The 20780-nt window shown below is 37.3% G+C and overlaps 1 protein-coding gene across 1 annotated transcript in view; it reads right to left on the bottom strand.

Moving 5' to 3' along the window:
- The window catches only part of LOC136843192 (cytosolic phospholipase A2-like), a 71825-nt gene extending 69828 nt beyond the window's left edge, over nucleotides 1-1997 (bottom strand). Inside the window, 1 exon segment of the mRNA XM_067111266.1 lies at nucleotides 1399-1997. Coding sequence (XP_066967367.1) covers nucleotides 1399-1853 — 455 coding nt within the window. The 5' untranslated portion in view covers nucleotides 1854-1997.
- Nucleotides 1998-20780: the final 18783 nt, after the last annotated feature.

Here is a 20780-nt window from a genome sequence, read left to right as displayed (position 1 = left end):
CGTTAACTGCGTTATGAACTGCTCATTCACTCTAAGGATTATATTTTCACATGCAGTGTGATCACTCAGTTTTTGCGAAATGCTCTAGATAGGACACAAAGGGTATCCTGAAATACCAAGTACACCTGCCTGTGACTGACCTGAGGGGATCTTTTAGCAATGGCCTGGTATTCATTAGCAAATGATTGCAGCAGCAAATATTCCTTCTGCGTCTTGTAACGAGAGTAGTGGTTAGGCTACTGTTTGCATCCTTCAGGAGGACCTCTTTCCCTTGAAACTGGAGGATTACGACTCAAGCAAATCTGCTTGTAACATAAATGCCTTTAATATTCGGGCCTTTTCAGCTCAGTGCGAACATTTCTTTCTGAAGCTTTGTCAGCTTTATACAATTGTAGTCTATCAGATATCTGACAAACCATCTCTGGAGGGGTTTTCAAGGTGAACTATGGATTAAAATTTAACCTAATGTTGAGTTAGCTGATATATGCAATGAAGCTACTTTTCAAGTATTTCATAAAAGTTACTTGTTTTCCAGATCTTTTGTGATGGCATAGGAAGTGGAAAAGAGATTTCATCCATGTTAAGGGAAGAAAGTGATGAAAGACATCACCCTCCTGTGGGAACTAAAGATCACATGCAAATCTCTTCTATTTTATGACCTCTGCTACCACCTAACTTATTTCCTCTTCCAGTATTACCCCGAGTTTGCAAGGTTTTTGCAAGTATTGTATATAGGGTACAGAGAAATGAAGATTTGGCAGATGTTTAGGAATTAGCTTAGTATCCAGTGCTTGAAGTAAAAACAAAAGTTTGCGATGTATACTATTGGCCCAGCAATAATTTTTGTGCCTTCTTGTGAAAAAGACCCTCCACTACAAAATACTTAAACCAAACCAAATCAATGACATGCAGAAAACTTATTTATAATCCAGATATTTGGTCTGTGAGAATAGTGAATAAAGGGAGGTCCTAGTCAGCATAGTGATTGTTGATCTTAATATTTGACGTCTTCCATGAGCATCAAAAACTGGAGACATGCTCTTTTTACGATTGTCAGGGTGTGTTCTTATGAAATTTTCGACGAATTCTTGCCTTTGTTCAGAAAATGCATAATTAATAACGTTTTTCAAGAGTCTGATAATCTGAAACACTGGGTAACGTAGATATCAGGAGCTGTTTAATGTAGAAATGTACGGAATGAATGAGCTTGTGGGTGTATCAATGATACCTGCAAATACGTCATAAGCACATAAGCAAGCGTACATACTGATGTAGCTCATTAAACAATGAAAATAATCAGTTGACAAGTGTGGAAACCTGGAGCTGTAAATGAACTGTAAATAAACCCTTACCACTGGGCCACCGTCTTTAGTAATGCAAAGCACAAACGATACTTACTGTCCGCCAAAGTCCCACATACCACTAACGGTCGCCTTCAGCTTTCTTTTTATTTCCTTGAAGCATTTCCCCTTCGGACTGTCCGGCGAATCGACCTCGTCTTCCCTAATAGTATGCAGGTCACGGGCTGACAAGATTGTCTTCTTGTGGACTACCCATTTGGATGTTAGAATTCGGGCTGGCTTTTCCTCTTCGGCGCCATCAATGCTGCAGTCGCAAACATCACCTTCCCTATCTCCTTCTTCTTCCGCTTCAGGCTTCATGTTGTCATCAGTTGTTACTGTCGTTACTGCTGGAACATTAGACTCATCCACCGCTTCGTCGTGGTTTCCATGGCTTTCCTCCTTACCTACTCCGTTGACGACAGGTTCATCAAGGTCGGGCGCATTCAGCTCGTCGGCGATCATTTCATCACCAACATCTTGAGATGAATTGCTTCTCTTATCTCCCGTCATGTCCACTCACGGCAAACAGAGACTGGTCACTTTTTCCGTCTGTGTAACTTTGTCAGCACCAGTCACTGCGTCAACGTCAGTCGACATAAGAAGTCAACTAACAAAGGTAAAATCGTCTTTACGTTGCTTGAAAGATGAGAGTTATTCAAGGTAACCAACACGCAAGCACAATGCTGTACGCCTTGAGGAGGGAACGGCTAACCAATCGGACGCACTAGGCACAACTGATCTACGAGCTCCGCAAACTGTGGGACTCGGGACTCCCAACAACACCGCTTTGCGAACAAACGACGTGTATAATCTTATCCTTTGGTTGCCACATTATGAAGGAAGCCATGCGCTTCTTCGTTTTCGGGGTAAACCATTCTACATTAGAGAGTAACGCATTCATTTATTGATTGACGAGCAAAGATACATTCAAAATGGAAATGGTGATTAAATTGCAGTTAATGTTCGTGTAATTCAGTGAGTTGTAAAAAAAAAAATAACAGGATTGCAAATTACAAACTGGGCCCTCAGTAACCGCAGGATAAAATTTACGGACTCTAAGTTTGGCGGCAGGGCAAACCTGTATGACCACTTGTACTTTTTGCTGTTATTCTGCAAAAAGATGTTGGTTTTTCTTGGAATTGTGAGACTAACTTTTCCACCCTTTTTTTTTTTTACATTTAATTTGTCTCTCCAATCATCCTTCCTCCTTTGCGGGGTGCCTACTGTATTCCATTTGAATGATCAAACAATATTGAATAAAATAATAAGAGAGGACTCGAAGATAATTATCTAACCGGAGAAACAGTTCAAATATAATTCTCACTTTTATTTTGGTACTTTTCCTAGTATGCTTCCTGTTATCACTGAATGCTAAGCAACTGATAAGTATAGAAAGAAAAGGAAATGAATCGATTTTCAATTATCAAACAATATTAGATAATAAAATAACAAGAGCTGAAGCAAAGATAACTAAACGAAGATACAATTTAATTTCAATTAGAAGCAACAAGCATATTATTTCCAGCGACCTCCTGTACGCAATTCCACCGGAGGAAATGACGTCGCGTGACGACAGTAGGTAAAGATGTGTTGTTTGCGTACTTTCACCAGCTTGGAGAATCTTCAAGCCTTCCTTAATAAAAAGGACAAGTTTACAATCTCAAAGGGAAGCATTTTTTCTCACAAGGCGACTTTTCATGTATGACGATTCCCAAGTGTATCTTCTTTGGAGGGGTGGTAGAGCTTTCGACTGGCACGCTGTTGGCCCAGCGTTCGACTCTCCGAACCACCAATGAAGAATTAGAGGAATTTATTTCTGGTGATAGAAATTCATTTCTCGTCCTATTGTGGTTCGGATTCCACAATAAGCTGTAGGTCCCTGGTAACCAGTTGGTTCTTAGCCACGTAAAAATAAGTCTAATCCTTCGGGCCAGCCCTAGGAGAGCTGTTAACCAGCTCAGTGGTCAGGTTAAACTAAGATATACTTAAGCTCTCATGAGGTTTTGACGGCAATGCTACAAATTTGCCACCTAAATGTAATCAGAACGAAGTAAAAAAAGAGCTGACATATGAAAAATTTCATTGGAGATAAACATAATTTAATAAAAAAAACCGTAAAATGTATGAAAAAAATAAAAACTGTTGATTGATTAATTTGCGGATATTAAAACTGGCGTCACAACATCTAGGTTATGGACGCCGATGAATACTGTTATTTAAAAATTTAAGTAAAAGCATTAAAAATTTTTTTGGGAAGTAATAGCATCACACTTTTTTTTTTTTTTTTATTCAGGACTACTAATAAAATAGATTAAGTTCTGGCTTTTGGTTCTGGTAAATAGCGTTACCAGTACAACGCAATGAAATGCACATTAATCTCGATTCATTATGATATTTTTGGCTTCAAAATTTGTCTTATTTCTACCAACGATTCAGATTGTTTTTTAAAGGTTTTATAAGCACTTCGTCAATACAGTTTCGTACGCACATAATGACTGAAAATTCCCCACCATGGAAAATCTTTAGGTATTAATTACTTATAATACTGATTGTGATGTAGACGTTTATATTGAAACTCGAGAGAAGATACAACCAAAATGCTAGACGACATAACTGGAGTGTATCCAAGATGAAAGTTTTTTGAATGTTAGCCAGAGCTCATTAAATTTTGTAGCGGCAAAAAACTTTAACAACCTTGATGGAAATGTGGCAGATGCGATTCTAGCAGGCAAGTTCAAGATGAGGCTGGACACGGCTTGGTCAGGAGGACAAAAAAAATAATAATAATAATAATAATAATAACTTGGGCATAGACGCGGACCTAAAGAATGCACTAGGCCAGTCTCAAGCCTAAATAACGCTTTCTTCAGTCGTCACATTTGTAAGCATCAGTGCAACTTTTATCAAGTTATCTCATGATCGAGTTTAGTAAGTTACTGATTATTCTCACAACTCTGCGATTGTTTGTTCATTAATCCTCCCCCTTTATTAGAAAATTTACCTGCAATTATAACTGAAAAGATTATTTTATGCAATGTTGTGATTTCTTGACACCAAGGTTTCTATTACTTAATTACGAACTGTTATCTTTTCTTCGCATCAGTATTTACTGACTACAGTTATAATTCTACAACTTTTTTTTAGTTATCGTACCCTTAATGGTCTACTGACCTCTTAGTCCAACGAGGATCGAATCTCTCTCGCTTTCTCTCTCTGTAGTCATAAGCGATTGGATTGAATATTTAATATATGCAGGTTTTATTTAGGTTTCTTCTGTCCTACAATAAGCTGAAAGTCATATCTACATTTCTGAATGCGATCATCACGCATAAAATTTCAAACGCCAAGTTAAATTACTCATTATCTCTCATGGTTTTGCGTGTTTATATCGTTATATGATAATTTCCTCTCTTTGTTATACTTTTAACATATTTTTAAACGTCAGTGTACATGAATACCCTTTCTTAACATCTTTTCCATTGATATTAATTTCCTGCGGTATTCTGAATTCAAAGGACATTACCATCTTCTTTTTAACCTCTGGACGAGGACGCAAAACGTTTCAAAGGGCAGCCCAGGAAATGGAGAATTGCTGTTGTTATGCTCTATAGAACGCACTGCTGGGTCAAAATGAAAAATACTTCACAAAGAAACGTCCTATGAATCTTAAATTCGACTTCGAGATATTAAAATCGAGAAATTAAAACGGCTGCAGATGACCAGTAGGACTTTCAGAATAACCTTTTGTAGATATTATAAACAGTCGTTTTGATGATCATATCGCATTGCCTTTCGTTTACATGATTCCATATAATTTCTGTCTCTTGTTTTTTTTTTTTTGTAAAGAGATAAGGGATGGAAGAATAAGGAAAAAATGTGCGGTGATGTCTATAAAGAAAAACAATGCAATAATCTGACCTGTCGGTAGAAAATTAGATAAGCTATAATTTAAAATAATTCAAAGAAACAGTTTTTAAGTTCACAAAAGCAAAATATTAGTAACAAAGCGTTTCTGCCACTTAGAGCACACAGACAAACAACAATAATAACAAAGACAACACTAATTCTAGTAGTAGGAAAATATTGCACAGCGAAAGCGCAGCACAACTCCGTCCTCCCCGTAACTGCAATACGTACAACAAAGCAAAACACTAACGGACACACACAGTATGTATATGTATGTATGTCTAATTAACTATCAACCTCCGCAAGAGAGGACATAACGTTCCTAAGATCTAGGATTACTAATTGAACTTTCTTGCATTACCGAAATTTTCAACGGTATGGATACACAATACGCGTTGTTATGTTACAAAGGGTTACCGTTTATTTGGGTCGAAAATTTAAGAGCTTTTCTGGTTTGTTTTCTCTTAATATGTTCATAATTAATAATAATAATAATAATAATAATAATAATAATAATCGTTTCTTTGAAAGATTGTTAAGTATGTCCTGATTATTCCTCTGCCAGAAAAGACTGGTTGCTGCCAGAAAAGACTGGTTGTTAGCCTAAAGACGACTCTAACTTAAAATGATTGCGTGGGGATCAGTCGTTGCTAAACATCGGAGCTGCGTTCGGTGTGATGCGAAGTCCACTTGCTAACTGGCGAAAACTGGATTTTTCTGTAGAGTGCCTATGTTTACAGCGCGGTGTAAACTGTCAGTATTGCTATCAGTAATTTCTATACTGCCAAAATCACTGGTGGCGTGAACTCCGTACTGAAGTACTGACAGTACCGAAACCTTTTCCTGAGGGATTTCCAAAACATTTGAAATCCGTCAGTCTATATGTGGCTGGAACTTAAATAACTGATCGTGTGTCCGTTGCACTGTCATTTCCATCAGTAGTACGTATTGTTTGATGAGACAACTTCCATCATGGCAACAATTTCAGACGTGAGTGAAACATGGTAAAATAGCGGGAAAGCTGTATTACAGGAATTTATTTTAATATATTTAGAAGTTTACGAGAGCTGCGGGATGTTCGCTGTGGGAATTGTAGGATGAAAAATGCTTGAAAACAGGCGCCCAAGATTCTTGAATTCTATCGAAGCTGCTTTTATCATGGTTGAGATAATCTGATATCTGGTATGTGGCTCCAACACAATTTCCTTTGAATTCCCCTGATGCGCAATAAGTTACGAACACATCGTCACACAGATAATGGCTGGTGTTTTCTGAAGGCCCGATAACGTTTAGTGATTATTTTTTCTGTTAACGTTAAGTTACTTTCGCGCTAAATTTTAAGGCTTCTTTTTAACATTCATCTTAATCGTTTTGGCATTTTAATTTTATCCTCTGTTTATCAGCAATATACAAAGGCTTAAACTTACAAAAATCAATTAGTCTGTATGGCAATTCGAGGCTAGGTATTTAAGGTTAACTTATTTTCTCTTCATGTTTTTCGGTTGTCTTTTAAAAGTAATTTTGATCTACATGCACGTCAGTGGACACCAAGTGTTAGAATTGCTTACGGCATCACGCACCCCATGGAGTGAAATGTGGGTATATGGCTAATTGGACTCGAGTCTTACAGAAACAGTATTGTAAATTTTCCTCCAGCGCTTCATTCTAGCTATCAACTACCTACTGATATTGCTTAAGGCATTCAGCACGTATCACGCTTTTCTGTCAAAATTCGTTAATCATTTTTATTTCACCCCTGACGGGTAAAGTCTCCGAAGGGGACGGGCGGTACCCCATGGACCTTGTACGGAAAGCCTTTAGGTTTACTTTGCGTGCTCGTGTGAGGTCCAGACCAAGTACAAACGAGAATTTCGTTGTCTACCTAGGAAGCTGTTGATTACAGTTTGCTTAAAAAACTATTGCGTGTACTTTCCTCTACAGAATTAAACCGTTGCAAGACCTCGCATCACAGTGGTTTGAAATATTAGGTGGAAATTGATGAGATTCTTTCTCTTCATAAAGCCAATTTGTAGGACTATTAATTATAATTTGATAATAACTGAAGAGCTGTAGATTACGAGAGAACAACCTAATGTAACTTTGAACCCAGTAATTTTTTAGTTTGATTTTATGGCAACTTTCAGCCCTTTGTTGGCCGAGTTGGTTGAGCTTCAGACCGTCATTCGATGGGCCGGAGTTCGATTCCCGCCGCCGGCTGATGAAGAGTTAGAGGAATTTATTTCTGGTGATAGAAATTCATTTCTCGCTATAATGTGGTTCGGATTCCACAATAAGCTGTAGGTCCCGTTGCTAAGTAACCAATTGGTTCTTAGCCACGTAAAAATAAGTCTAATCCTTCGGGCCAGCCCTAGGAGAGCTGTTAATCAGCTCAGTGGTCTGGTAAAACTAAGCTATACTTGCTATACTTACATGGCAACTTTCACATTTCCAACAGAGTCCAAGCAAAGAATGTACGAATAACTCCGATAATCATCAGAGAGAGAGAGAGAGAGAGAGAGAGAGAGAGAGAGAGAGAGAGAGAGAGAGAGAGAGAGAGAGAGAGAGAGAGAGAGAGAGAGAAGAGCGCCTTACACTTAGTCTTAGAATATACAGCCTGACTTTGAGTTTTGGGTATTTGAAATTTTTTTAGGTATTACGTACCATCACTTTGCAGGAAAGTTAGAGATTACTTCAAACTGGGAAACTGTAATTGTAATGAAGAAGAGAGATAGAAGCATGGAAAGAAGGAGATACTGACATACAATAATGAATCAACTAGAAAAGGGGGATAGCAATTACGTCACTTGGTTATAACTTGATGATCACTCTGGTTTTTTTTCCTTTTTACAGAATTAACTGAATGAATGAATTAGTGTACTTTTTCATTGTGTCATGTACTGCCAGGCACCATCAACAGTTATTTGAACCCTTTCTATGCATATGCTTCTCTGAAAGCTTTAATCTCATTTTAAAAATTTATCCGCTTGAAACCTTTCAGAATGGATGACTTTAATGATCCTGTTCACTTAGAGCATCTTTCAACATTGAATTTCTTTCAAGTAGGAGATTTAGGAGCAATCCTGCCAACAGGAGAGAGATCTCTTGATTGCATTTTGGAGGAAAGGGGTAAACGTGATTTAAGAAAAAAAAAGACAAGAAAGAATGACTGAATAAAACTGAGAAAAGTAAGTAACAGTTCATTTTACACTTTAGACTCACCCACTCAGGGCACGGGCATTTCTCCGCCACGTATAAAGCGCTTCCATGCCTGCAAAAGAAAGGAAGAGTTTCATTTATCAAATTAGTTCTTATTGAAAAGTGTTTAGATGGTTTATATTCTAAGTCTTTTAAAAGTAACTCATGTGCTGGATGCCTTTGAGTTTGCTTTGCAGTTTCTCAATCTCTCGATTTGTACTCTCCGGGTTAAATATGGCAAAATTCTTCGCCCAAAGTTAAATATTTTTCCTATCTGTTTCTCTGTCTGTCTTTATTGAATCATTTATTTAATCATTATTCATTTGTTTGTTTTATCCATCTTTTATTTACCTTCATTTTCATTCTTCCTCCATAAGGCTCTTTTTAGTTTTCCGTAAAAGAAAACTAATGAGATGGCTATTTGTCTGTCCGTCCGCACTTTTTCTATCCGCCCTCAGATCTTAAAAACTATTGAGGTTAGAGGGCTGCAAATGGGTATGTTGATCATCCACACTCCACTCATCAAACATACCAAATTGCAGCCCTCTAGCTTCAGTAATTTTTATTTTACTTAAGGATAAAGTTAGCCATGCTCGTGCATTTGGCACCGTTCTAAGTGCCAACAGCACAGGCCACCACCGGGATGTGGCTGAGAGTTTCATGGGCCTCGGCTGAGAGTTTCATGGGACGGGGCTGAGAGTTTCATACAGCATTATACGCTGTACAGAAAACTCGATTGCGCCGAAGAAACTTCGACTCATTTTTTACATGTTTTCTAATAATTACACTTGGATATTTTGTTTATTCTGTTCTGTGGTGCCTACTTGGCAGTTAATGGCATTTTTGACATTTTGCCATCAATAATAATGATAATATTACACTTCATTAAACAGAATGGCCGTCTGGATGTCGTTGAATTGGTACTGCAGTGTCTCAATTTCTCGAAACGTCAAAGAATAAATGAACTTTGGACAGCTGTTATATAATTTACCTACTGCTACAAAGAAACTCATGCGAGGAACTGAGACACTGCAATACAATAACTCAAAGGCATCCAGACGGCCATTCTGTTTAATGAAGTGTATTATTATCATTGTTGAGGGCAAAATGTCAAAAATGCCATTAACTGCCAAGTAGGCAACAACAGAATAGAGTAAACAAAATATCCAAGTGTAATTAATAAAAAAAAAAGCCTTATGGGGGAAGAATGAAAATGAAGATGAATAAAAGACAGATAAAAAACAGAAAAATAAATAATTATTAAATAAATGAATAAATAAAGAAACATAGAGAAACATAAAAAAAACAATAATCAACTCTGGACGAAATACTGTGGCATTTTAGGGAAGCAATATTACCCATCTTAAACTTACAAGCATCGTCGGCCAGCAAACCTTCAACAGTTTTGCATTAAAGGGAATAAAATGTATCTGATAACTAAATTTTTGCTATGGTAGACCAAAGGCTACTGGGGCCATTGCTGCCGTCTTTGTCGATGTAGGACACAAAGAGTAATTCCTAAGTCTCGGAATGCATTAAATAATATTAACCACATTCCTGTAATCTGGTGTTACCTAAGCACAATGGAGTGAATGGACCTTGGAAAGTGAGAATGGTTTTTAACAGCTCTGGTCCAAATCTCTTCCAAGGTTAGAAGCTACTTCCCTCTGCCATGGAGGAGGACAAATAAATGCACCAAGACCTGCAATATTTATATACTGCACTATCTAATCTTCAGGTGCTAGAATCATCACAATACTAAAGAATAAAATGTTCATAACATTCAACAACTTCGTGACGAGTTGAAAAAACCCCAGGGTTAGATATTCAGGTCAACTGCAGCACTAAAATTAACATGAACAAGTGTGGACTCGTGTCTGCTGTCGATGTCAAGTTGAAAATAATCGTTAGATACAAATCTGGGCAGACGTCTCTCACGAGTCACGCCCTTGAATTATCTCTCACGCTCCTACGCATAAGTCACGAAATATCTGGCATAAGAAAATTTAAAATGATTGCTTTTCATCTTCTTGAACGGGCGTCAGCCACATACATACGTGTCACAATAGATCCTCTCGTCATACTCTTTAATGACTTGGTATAAAGAGAACTGGTTGGGACAGGGAAGTTTAGAGAACTATGGCTATGCTTGATATAAAGAGACAGAATTTGGAGTCATTTTTGGAAATACGAGTCGAGTTAATGTTTATTTATTAAATATTTCTTATTTAAAAAATAAGCTTTTGAAAGAAACTGAATAAATGATCACATTAACACGCTATGTATACCACTTATACAAAATGTACGCATTCAGCATAATTATATTACTTTAGACTTTTATTGAAAAACAACAAATAATATGAATAGTTCCGTAATACTGCAAATGAGATAGTGAAAATCTCTACACCGAAGTGACGGTGGCAACGAACAATCACTCAAGCACCATTGACTGATTGGATATACAGAATAAGTGAATTTTGCTATGCGGGTTGACAGGGCAATTTCTGCAGGTTAGGGAAAGCCCAGGCGGGAGAGGCACTGTCTTGGCAAAGTGGGCAAAAGAACTAGGATACCATTAGACTTGAGTGGGCTCTTTAAACACGTAGCTGACATGTCAAGCCAACGCAACAAATGGTACCAGACTTGAAGTTTATTGATTAACTGCGAATTATCTGGCTTCATAGCTGCCAGGGAAGGCTCCAAGAGATTTGGGTATCACGATTTCTCCTGCAGACGGTAAACTATGAAGTCAATGGGATTGCAGGGAACTCTAAACTCATCTATATTACGCTCACTGCAAAGTGCGAAGGATTATGAGTTTGTCATAATCAAAACAACTGGATCCGCAGGTAGAAAGAAATATTTAAAGTAAACTATGAAGCCAATGGGATTGCAGGGAACTCTAAGTTCATCTATATTACGCTCACTGCAAAGTGCGAAGGATTATGAGTTTGTCATAATCAAAACAACTGGAGCTGCAGGTAGAAAGAAATGTTTAATCATCCCTATCCTGGTGGCTTTCTGTCTCTTTGTGAAGGGTGTACAGATGTGCACGACTAAATGCACCGTACTCGCAAAACACCACAAACACGTACGCACATATCTGAATTTCATCCCACAAAGAAGAGAGGGGGTGGACGAAAGGGCCGACGGGAGACAGCAGCCCGTAGCTTCCAAAGTATAACAAGTAATGTATTCATTCTGTTACAGTTGATAATTGTATCTCTAATTCCTTTTTTGGGTATTTTATTGTTTCCTTGCGTAAATTTATTTGTTTTTGCATGTATGATCCCATTCTTTTAATCAATGCCACTTTCATGAATTTGCAATACGTACATGCATACAACAGGCTAACACGCACACAAACAAACTTACGTAGTTTCATTGAATCCTTTTACCTCGCCTTGAATTTACTTCCTAATTTGGTATCGTATTGCGGTCTAATAACCGTTTGATATTCCACAGTCTTTATCGTTTGAGTTCATAGACTACTGAGAGGGAGTAAATGACAGAAAACTGAACCTTGAAATTAAACGGCATCATGCATGAGAAGTGAATTTTATCAAAACAGGCTATACCGGAGCTGCTCCCACGGTACCTCTGTAAAACCTGTCTTCCGCATCTTGAAGTATCGTAACGAGTTATGAACACTACGGTAGACAGGGTTGTAACCACCTGAAACCATTCTCCCAGTCAGATGGGAAATCTAAGCTGTTGGGTTATTCGAAAATGACGTTTTGTTATTCCACTCTCCATTGTAGACTACTTAGAGAGAGTAAGTGACAGAAACCTAAAACTGAAAATTGAAATGTTTCGGGCATCAGGAGCGACCATTACCCGCCACGGAATACCGAAGCTGTTTCTTAGGGTATTTTTGAATGACCTGTCTTCCGTATCTGAGGTAACGTAACGAGTTATAAGCACTAGGGGTCCACGTGATTTAAACAGCCTCAAACCAACTTACAGTCGCATGTGCAGCACAGAAGGTCAAATTACTCGAAATAGACTTACACTTACCAACTCGCGTGCTCACACATCGTTCATCTCGATTCAGGGATTCTACGATTTGTTGCATAACAGAATCAAATAAGCCTCACACGCACGACGCTATGATTGCCAGACAACGCTAAGGTAACTATCCCTTTAGATAATCTATTCTTTCCTTGTGTGTTTCTTATTCATTTATTCCCTTTCTACTTCACACTGTCTTCCTATCACTCGGTTATGAATCTGGCTTGGCGCGTACTTGGTTCGACTTATGTATATAACTGTTGTTGTCGTACGCGTTACCGTATGATAACTGCCACGAGGAGAAAAAAGGGAAGGGGGGAAATGCAAGAACAAGAACAATAATAGATATAAAAATGTATATCTGCCATTTGTTCCTTCAGGAAGTCTAATGGCTATACTCGGGACTAGTGATTGTTATACTTTATAAAATCACCAAATTACTTATCATCAGGAAGAAAAAAGATGCTAAGTTAAGTATACCTTAGTTTAACCAGACCACTGAGCTGATTAACAGCTCTTCTAGGGCTGGCCCGAAGGATTAGACTTATTTTACGTGGCTAAGAACCAGTTGGTTACCTAGCAACGGGACCTACAACTTATTGTGGAATCCGAATCCGAACCACATTATACCGAGAAATTAATTTCTATCACCAGAAATAAATTCCTCTAATTCTTCATTGGTCGGCCGGAGATTCGAACTCGGGCCCTGCAGTGTGCTAGCCGAGAACGGTACCGACCAGTCCAATGGAGAACTAGAAAATGATGCGATCATCATATCACAGGACAGAATGAATAGAAATGAGGAAACGAGAAAATAAAAGGGAATTGAACGAGAAAATCGACTGAAAGATTAAGACGGAAGGGATGGCATGGGTGTCAAGTAAAACCTTAGAGACGAAGAAAGAGAAAAGGTGTCGTAGAAGGAAATTCAGCCAGAGGAAAGCCCCGAAGAAAAGAAAAAAAAAAGGCGAAAGAAGGAAAAGAGATTGGAAGAATTTACAGGGCTGTAGAGGGAAGGAAATCAACGGAGAAGTGGGAAGCGTTTTAAATAAATAAACGAAGATACTGAGAAAACAGAGCGGTGAAATAAAAATACGGAAAGAAGGGAGAAGGCATATACGACATGACACAAAATGAAGATTTCAAAGAGAATATAGAAAAAAAAACGATAAAGTTTTGACAACAAAAAAGAGAAAAGGGTAAAAATGAAGACAAGAGCGAGGAGAAAGGAGACATCAAGGACTGAAAATGGAAATTCACAGGAACAGAAAACGCAAACATCTAATCGCATAATTCTTTCAGTACGTACATTCCATATATACAATAAATAAAAAGCATTGTAAAAACTCCAGGCTAACGCAAAATAAAAACTCTACGGAAAACGCACTGCAACAAAGCATCAACATTGCAGGATGTATTAGCGATATAAATTCCAGGACCAGTGACGGATGTTTGGGGGGTCGTCATATAATTGGAGGGAGTAGGGTGGATTCAGAGAGAGAGAGAGAGAGAGAGAGAGAGAGAGAGAGAGAGAGAGAGAGAGAGAGAGAAGTGGCGTGAGGGAGAAGCGAGGAGCGATTCGGAGAATTTTACGTCATCAAAATGGGCTGAACTCTGAGCGGGTGATTGTGTGGATTATACGAGTAGAAGGAGGGACTAATGCAGTTCGAGTTGGGTAAGTAGAGAGCGATACACAACTGTTTAATCATTTTTTTTCTAAGTTCGCATCACGTTTCTTTGTGAGCAGGTAACAAGGAGTCCGTGAGTCACGACGCAGTTTCCACATATTGCCAAAATGATCCTGAGTCTTACCTAGGAAATTTTGCTTTCCATACTTACGTTAGCAGGTGTAGCTTCGCTCTGGGTCAAGTTCACCTTTTTCCTTTTCAATCTTTCTAGTTTTTCCTCATTTTTTTTTTATGGGTGGTGGGTGGGTGGTTCTAAACAAGTTCCACACCTCTATCATTCGCATAAGTAAGGTTTAGCAACCCGAGAACTGAATATCCCGGCCAACCGACAACCTTGACCCAGTCCAGGTATGAAACAAGAGTGGAATAGTTGGTTGCGAAACAGTGGAGGTGTTTAGCTTCATCCCTTTAAATAGGGGAAAGCTATTAAGCGCAGCGAAAGCTGAAACACATACAGTGGCATAGCTTGGAAGATAGGGAATAAGAAACAGCCAGAATTTGAAGTTACAGATGCTGATGACAGCAGGTGGTAAAGAATAAGTCTCTTGGTTGTGTATGTAATGCAGATAGCTTTTTGGCCATGAGTGTAACGTAGCTAGCTTTGCCTGTGGAAGGGTAACTGGCATTTGACATTTAGTAAATACCACGACTATGTAATCTTGTCCACCATGAAATGTTACAATTTCAGCGAGTTTTTACTTGGTGGGCAATCAGCAAGTGGTAATTCGGACTAATCATAAAGTGCGGTATGTACAATTTACTAAAAATAGCAAAAATAACATGTATACAGTCCTCATAAACTAGAGAATTGGCTGTGAGGTCACGTAATGTAAAATAATTTAAAATTGTAAGCAGTCTGCTTGCAGTTTTCAAAGTTTAGTGGGTGAATATGAGATCTCAACAGCCCTTCTGTTAATTGAATTGATTTTCTGCCCGTTATCAGCAATGGCACGGTTATCGTACGTCCACATTTAGATTTTGTACGCCTACTGGGGGCTCATGTTCTCAAACCTTGGACTTTGCTAAAGCCTCACTACTGTAGTCGTATACCCATAGTTATCAAATATATACAGTCTGATATCTTTCATGTTTTTTCTAGGGAGGCCTAATGTTAAACACTAGATATAGGCGTAATTATATATAAAATTTAGTAAACTTCATTATGTTCCCATTGTTTCAAAGTGAGAAGCAACCGGAAGAGAATTTTAAAAGAAACGCAAGGATCAGAGCGATATTCACATTAGCCGCGCTAATCAGGCAAGATTTTGATCGTGCGTATAATGGAGGATGTTTTGCTGAAACACAAGAAACAATTCTTGTTTTTTTGAATCGATGTCTTTGAAACTCACCTGTTTTCTCCTCGTTCCCAGACCCTAACGCTCCCCTAGGAGAAACAGATCTTCCCCTTACCCACTTTTCTATTCTTCCCTCCCGGACTCATCTCGATAAAATATTTGCTTATTTACAGTAATGCATTCCTCAAGGCATCAGGAATATGAGCAGAAAAGGTTACATTTTTCGAGTATGTGTACCATGCAGTAACATATTAAAATATAGTAGAAAAATCAGCAAACAAAGATTGGTTTCGTTTTGCATGCTGTGCGACCAGTTCATGCTAAGGTCGGAAAGGTTGTTGTTCAGGGTATCTGATAATACAGGGAGCGCACAGAGTCTAAATTAAGTATTGTGAGGGACACAGTGATTGAGAATCAATGCCAGCACATTGTAACATGTAGCCAGAGTTTCGACGTAACACTAACAATTAGAACAGGTCAGATAGATCTGATAATTTAAAAATTACAGGAAATTTTACCAATGTTTCGTTAAAAAATAATTTTAAAAAATCTTTCTGCCACACGACTAGTATCATTAAAATTTTCTGTGTAGAATAGGTACAGTAAGTCCTGTTTATCATGCATGCAATTCACGAATGTTTTATAAAGAAGAGGCAGCCTATATGGAATGTTTCAGCAGCTTATCAAGCGCAGCACGTTATTACTTTTTGGCTATGCAAGCAGTGTAGTATAACTGCGTAATAGCAAGAAAAGAGGAGAGAGCTTGTTATTGATATGATTTGCTGATCAAAATTAGTAACAAAACTAAAGTTAGTAAAATAGTTGTTAGAATTAGCCAGTGACGCAATTTGCTGTCATACCTCTTTGATGATCCATGACCTGGGTCTCGTATTGTCAACTTCTGAAATCAGTAACAAAAATGAAAGGAATGAGAATAGGCATTATTTAAATGATGATTTCATTTGTTTAGTTGTAATAGAAATCTTGGAAGAATTTACTGTACATTTTATTATGCTATCCACCACTCCAGAAATAGATAGTGTTCTCTTAGTAAAACCTGTGCTTGAAGAAGATCTGATAATAAAGAAATCCTGCTTCGATTTGATTTATGAAGTTTAGGCAATCAAGACAAGCACTGGGTCACTGTAGGCCATTCAGTGCTTAAAACAACGAAAAGAGGGAGCTAGGGTGGTTGGACAGCAAGATAGAGTTCCAGAATATAAAGGAAATGAAGTAAAAGGATTTAAGGGTAGAACTGGGAGAAAACTCCACAGATGCAACAAGAATTTATAGTTAGAGAAGGCGGACAGTTAGAAAGATGGAAAAAACCTTGCAAGGATGGAGTTAAAGGATAAGGCTAAAACGTGGGTGCAGTTCAGGGCCGAAGAACGCTGCAAACACCCTTTATTAATGCTTAATGTATACAGTGCACCACGTAAGGAATACTGATTATTACTAACGCCCCGCGCCAACATCAGGGCTCAGTCTAAGCATTAGATCCATCACTGTCTGTTGTTTCTAGGGAAATCTTTTTAGTATGTCACGCTTGCTTCGTCCTTCATGTCTCATTCGAACATCTATAACATTTAGAACTTCTATCCATACCTATTCCCCACCCCCCAACAAAAATATTCCAGTATTCCCAAACTGTTATCCTCGCCCTGTTATCATGCAAAAGCATCTTCAAGTCGTCATCCTAGCCTCGATATTTCAGGTAGGTTATAAAAGTATCTTTGAAATATCAATCGCAATATCTGTCCGCAATATTTTTTTCGATAAAATTTTCAAATCGATTAACACTTAACAGCTACAAACTATAAATAACTTATGTGTTAGTCTTATAACACTTCTCTTGGCAAATTAGTAAATTTCATGCTCAGATTTGACAAGATTGTCTTGTCTGGAGACTTCTGAAAGAATATCTCTGCCCTACGCACTGGAGAAAGTCGAAGTTTTGAATGGTATACGTCACTTCCTTTCTTCTTTGGTATTAATGAAACTCTTTAATGCAGAGGTTCCTTTCATGAACAAAAGAAGAAGAAGACGGAAGACAGTTGTATTTCTTTCTTCTATTGCATCCTTTGTTTTCTTAGTTACAACCGTTCCGATTTCTCACAGCACGGTACAAACGGGCAACCTCAAAACTATATCTAGCCCAGGCCTAATGCATACAAGAAACATGAAAAGAGACTCTTGATCCCCGTATGTTGAAAGATGAAAGGTTGAATGAGACAGGGAACAAGCAATTCGAGGAATAGGAATTTCTATGGAACAATTATATTACGTGAAGAATGGTAGCTTGATGGATGTTACGAGATCATCTCAGGAAAGGTTCATAGGCGTGAGCATCCTAGTTCACAACAAGCCTTTGGAGATGAAGTTGCTAGCCCCATGTCTTCTTCCTGCTTGTCGGGTCGCTGCACTAGTGAGGTAAACGTTGTAATCACTGGATCACGAGTACCTTACATATACCCTGTATATATGTATACATATACATACATATATATATATATATATATATATATATATATATATATATATATATATATATATATATATATATATACAGTATATATATATATATCACATATATATATATATATATATATATATATATATATATATATATATATGAGTGTGTATATGTATGAATGTATAAACGTATCATGTTAGAGAGGAAGGCCAAGAGACAGAAAGCTTAATCTTCCTTTGAAGCACACACCGGAATAAAAAAAAACAAAAACAAAAAAGCTGGGGAGGGGGAAGGGCGTGAGATCTACTGTAATACAGAAAGATTCGATAGCCCTGCATTCTAAAGGATCGAAGGTTATAAGAACCACGTAAAGCATAACCAGAAAGATTTCCAGAGTTCAGCCGTAATATCAAAGACAGCCACTTAACCGTGCAGTTTTAGCATTATCAATTCCCACAAAGCAAGTATGAGGAGAGGTGGTCTAATAGGTGTTATGTGACGCCCTGGGAAGAGGAAGAACTCTATTTGAATTCAGCGGAGTATTGTTTGTCAGATTTCAGTACCAAGAAACCACTGGCAATGGAATTCTCCGATGGCGCATTTCTCATTAAAAGTAATGGTGGTGCGGAAGCGGATGTTTGCTGGGCACCAACACACTAATTAGAAAGGAAATGGAAGGGCGCGCAGCTTGGCAAGGACCATGGCAACACGCTTCATCTCCTTGAAGGACTCCTTTGTCATTTAGGGAGAGGATTTCGTGTGCAAATCAAGTGGTATATTTGGGTTTGTAAGGTAGCTGGTTGTCTTCAGAAGACTAATCAGTTAAAAAGTAACCACATCACATTTGAAAGAGGTATGGTGTGGAAGTATTTATAAAGTATTTATGGGGTAAATCGCTGTTCCGTGAATATTTTCTCTGAAGATTCTTATTTCTAAATAAAGTTACTCCTATAGAAAAAGTATTCCAAAATTCGATGACTGGATTTGCCGTGAGGTCAGCTCACGGAAGTCAAATAATTGATCAGCTACCGTACAAATGAAAAACAGAAAAAAGAATAAAATATAATAAACACAGAAAATGTCTTGGATTTACTCTTTTTGAGAGGAAAGACGGTAATAAAGAATCTCAAATAAAGGAAAATATTTTTAAAAAACAAAAAAAGATGAAGGCCACACAAATATCTGACAATCGTAAAAGCAGAAAATATCTAGCTTCATCGAAACAAACACCAAATTTTTAAGAAGCATATCTAGCAATTTGAAACAACGAATCGCTCCTGCACAAGCTTGAGGTAACCTGAAATCGCAAGGTATTAATATAACTATGATGGTCAAATGTTAAAAAAAAAAAGAGGATATGAAATAACTGCATGAGAGAGAATTCGGAAAGATGGATGATAACTGTGTCACGGGAGAAGTGAACTGATTGAAAACCTCAGAATCCTTATTGGACATGCTCACAAGAGCGGATCTGACAGACGAACAAAGACAAATTCGAGTCAGTGACAACAACAAATAGAAGAAATATGGAGGGTCGAATCGTCAGCAAAACAGAAGAATAAAGGTCTTTTCAGTGCTAGAGGTGCATAAGGCAACAGCCGCCTCGATGTCAACAATGATTGTTCAAGAAGGTCTGGCAAAAAGTTGTGAGTTTACTTGAAGACGGAGTTAAGTCATTAAGGGGCACGTTTTACAATCACAAACTTACGCCAACCTGTTAAATGTCTTCAACTTATCAGAAGAGTCTCCCAAAAGCCTCGCTGAGAAGTTGGCCAAACATTTGTGAGATAAAAAGACCATCATTCTGTCTTGTCTTATGGGATCCGTGCAAATGATCTGATAGAGGAGAGTTCGATTCAAGATGCTCAAGAAAGTGAGTGCCAATTAAAGTTTCTCATATTTCAGCAAAGCAGAATGTGAAAGCTATAAGGTGACAGTATATATATATATATATATATATATATATATATATATATATATATATATATATATATATATATATATATATATATATATTATATATATATATATGTGTGTGTGTGTGTGTGTGTGTGTTTGTGCTATTGATCCACATGATGAATTGCACATAATTATTTTCTTCGTGGCTATAAAGATTACAATATATGTATATATATATATATATATATATATATATATATATATATATATATATATATATGTATATATATATAAATATAAATATATATATATATATATATATATATATTATATATATATATATATATATATATATATATATATATATATATATATATATATATATATATATATACATATATATATATATATATATATATATATATATATATATATATACATACAGTGGAGAGTGAAAGGGAAATTGGGCTCAATATAAATCTAAACATTACAAAAATGCTGAGGACAGATTGCAGAGAGATGAAATGACATTAAATGGATGAAAGATTTATAAGGATAATTGTTTGAAATATTTAAAAACAATGATATCCAGGACAGGTTCTCTTGAGTTGGAATTTAGTGAAAGACTAAAACATAACAAATGAGACAATGGGCGGGTTGAATAAGATTTGGAAATCAAATAGATTGAAAGAGAAATCAAATAGAATTAATATACACATAAAAGTAGAATTTTAGATAAATCCAGTACGTCTGTCTTAATATGTGGACATGATACATGGCATGACAGTGGGACTTTATCTAAATGATATTGTCTACTTGAGAAAAAAAAGGTTTAATAAGTATATTAGAAGTCGGATGACAGGATCGACCTAGAAATGATACCATAAGGAAATCTATGGAAGTTCCATAAGCAGATAAGATAATCATAAAAGAGAAGGTATTATCTTAGTTTAACCAGACCACTGAGCTG

The sequence above is a fragment of the Macrobrachium rosenbergii genome, chromosome 11 (assembly GCF_040412425.1).
Source record: "Macrobrachium rosenbergii isolate ZJJX-2024 chromosome 11, ASM4041242v1, whole genome shotgun sequence".
Classification (NCBI taxonomy): Eukaryota; Metazoa; Arthropoda; class Malacostraca; order Decapoda; family Palaemonidae; genus Macrobrachium; species Macrobrachium rosenbergii.
The sequence above is the reverse complement of the archived record's forward strand: the minus strand, read 5'-3'. Positions and strand labels throughout refer to the sequence as shown.